At 51.8% G+C, this 2,314-nt stretch overlaps 1 protein-coding gene across 1 annotated transcript; it reads left to right on the plus strand.

Moving 5' to 3' along the window:
• The first annotated feature begins 495 nt into the window (after positions 1-495).
• BO95DRAFT_518193 (cardiolipin synthase) lies at positions 496-2,301 on the plus strand. Its single transcript, XM_025591953.1, has 4 exons — positions 496-1,168; positions 1,223-1,342; positions 1,438-1,760; positions 1,836-2,301. Exons 1-4 carry the CDS (start codon positions 975-977, stop codon positions 2,102-2,104), a joined length of 906 nt encoding a protein of 301 aa, XP_025437691.1. The 5' UTR covers positions 496-974; the 3' UTR covers positions 2,105-2,301.
• Positions 2,302-2,314: the final 13 nt, after the last annotated feature.

Consider the following 2,314-nt stretch of genomic DNA (forward strand, 5'->3'; position numbering starts at 1 on the left):
TAATTTTGAGGAGATATAGCTCCGAGCATCAGTCGGTCAAAGTAGGCTGCCACGTCTCTTTAGTGTTTAGGTTGCGTCGGAGGATGTATGTATGTGTTCGCTGCGAACTGTCAACTTTCACTCACTTTTTGCTTGGTAGGTCAGCATGTGGAGTCATAATTAGCTACTTGATCCCCCGGGTTATAGACTGGGGTTATTTGGGAGGACTCAATGCAATAGAATATGACCACGTTCCTCAAATTCTCATTCAAGCTCAGCTCTGGTATATGTTGTTGCGATGGATGATATCGAGTTCTTCCTAAGTGCTGTATGCAAGTGAGAACCACACTCTTTAGGAGCTACTGACTCGCCTGTTACTGTGTCTGACACCAAGAGCCTGATCTTCAGACGAGGATAAATAGAAATCCTGGACCTCCATTGCCAGAATGCCTTCTACCATTTATACAATCACATGACTGCGGACTAACTTTGTTCCGCTGCCATTTTCTCCCATCACGGGTCTCCATCAGCATGTATACACTCCTTTCCATCCCCTCTGCCAGCTCATTTCGAGCCTCGACCCCATCTGTACCACTCGGCCATCCCAAGTCGGTGGGCTGCCGCTTCGTGGATGGCAATTGGTCCTCAGATCACACTTATCGCCGTCTAAGCCGAGACCTCACGTGCGTGGGAGTGTACCGGGAACCGGATAATCTGGCCGCTTGTGAAGGTCAATATACAATTACATCACCTTCTCTGACACGGATCGAAACATTACCAAAACATTCGCGATCCTGAGCACTTCTATCCACGGGCTTTGCATGGTGTACTGCATACCGTCTTCACCGCACGGTTATATGACCAGATTTCCTTGGAAACCGACATCTGATATGACTGCTCTCGTTTCGTGCTAGCATTTCTGTCTTAACGCACTTATCGCATACATTCACCATTCGTGCATTCTGCGTCAAGTCCCATTATACCGTAACCGCATCATGACAGTCATCATGGCTTTGCAGGGATCTATACGGGCCTCTAGGCAACTCCCCCGCTTGCCTTGCGTGCTCCCATTCCCGTCTCTCGGACATGGCTCCGTGCCCAGGAAAGGATCGCAGACGCTGCAAGTAGCTGGAGCGCGTAGCTTCTCGGCCCTCGCGCCAGGCTGTCGCTCGCCGTTGACTCAGGCAAGGTGCGATTTTGTTTCCTACTTCAGCCGGAAGTCGAGTTCTAAACCCATGTCTAGCTTACGAATGAAGAGAAGTAGTAAACTCTGTACACAGGAGTCGTCGCAGTGGGCACGGTTCACTGTCCAGCAGAAAAGATGGTCGGCGCAGAAGTCGACCGACCCGAAAGAGACCCAAAAGTAGGTTTCTCTCCTGGCTTGAATCATCTCCCATTTGGGGGGGGGGGGCACGATACCGATGACCTGTGTCTCGTCGAATCCTGACATAAACACAGCACTGAGCCCAAGTCCAAAACTGCGGCGATTCTGTCTAAGATCCCTAGACCCACCACCCACGAGAACATCTACACTGTTCCCAACATCCTCACTCTCACCCGTTTAGTTGCGGCTCCTTTGGTAGGATACTTCCTCGTGCAAGGCCACCACACGGCTGCATTGGGTCTGTTCGCATACGCCGGCATCACGGATCTTGTGGATGGCTGGATTGCACGCCGATGGAACCTGCAGACGGTCGTCGGGACGATCATCGATCCCATGGCTGACAAGCTACTGATGACGATCGGTGTCGCTTGTTTGGCTGTCAATGGATCTATTCCTGGTAAGCCATCGTTTGCGGTTGACGATCCACTATAACCAGTCGTGAGGCAGGAAAGCTGACATGTTTCTATGACAGTCTGGCTCGCCGTCATTATCCTCGGCCGTGACGTGGGCCTGGCGCTCTCGGCCATCTACTACCGATGGATCTCTCTTCCTCCGCCCAAGACCATGGCCCGGTACTGGGATTTTTCTCTCCCCTCTGCCGAGGTCAAACCCACGACAGTCTCCAAGGTCAACACTGCGTTGCAGCTTCTCCTCGTGGGTAGTGCAATCGGGATGCCCGTGCTTCCAGAGACGGTGATTGATGCGTGGCATTTGAAGGAAGCCATGACCGCATTTCAGTGAGTGCCACTCTTCTCGTTATATTTTTGTTGTTGGTTGTGTTTTGTTGTGTGGTGCGGCATAAGAACGGTACTTGGGGAGTGTCAAGCACATACGACCACAGGGTGTGGAAAATAGGGCTTCCCGTCCGCTCAGCCGTACTCAAGCCACACGCCGGGAGGTTAGTAGTTGGGTGGGTGACCACCAGCGAATCCCTTCTGTTGTATGTTTTTT

Source organism: Aspergillus brunneoviolaceus (genome assembly GCF_003184695.1).
Source record: "Aspergillus brunneoviolaceus CBS 621.78 unplaced genomic scaffold BO95scaffold_84, whole genome shotgun sequence".
Lineage (NCBI taxonomy): Eukaryota > Fungi > Ascomycota > Eurotiomycetes > Eurotiales > Aspergillaceae > Aspergillus > Aspergillus brunneoviolaceus.

Coding starts and splice junctions, on each gene's coding strand:
- BO95DRAFT_518193 (XM_025591953.1), top strand. CDS start 975: ATGACAGTCATCATGGCTTTGCAGGGATCTATACGGGCCTCTAGGCAA. Junction 1,343..1,437: donor GACCCGAAAGAGACCCAAAA/GTAGGTTTCTCT, acceptor ACATAAACACAG/CACTGAGCCCAAGTCCAAAA. Junction 1,761..1,835: donor TGTCAATGGATCTATTCCTG/GTAAGCCATCGT, acceptor TTTCTATGACAG/TCTGGCTCGCCGTCATTATC.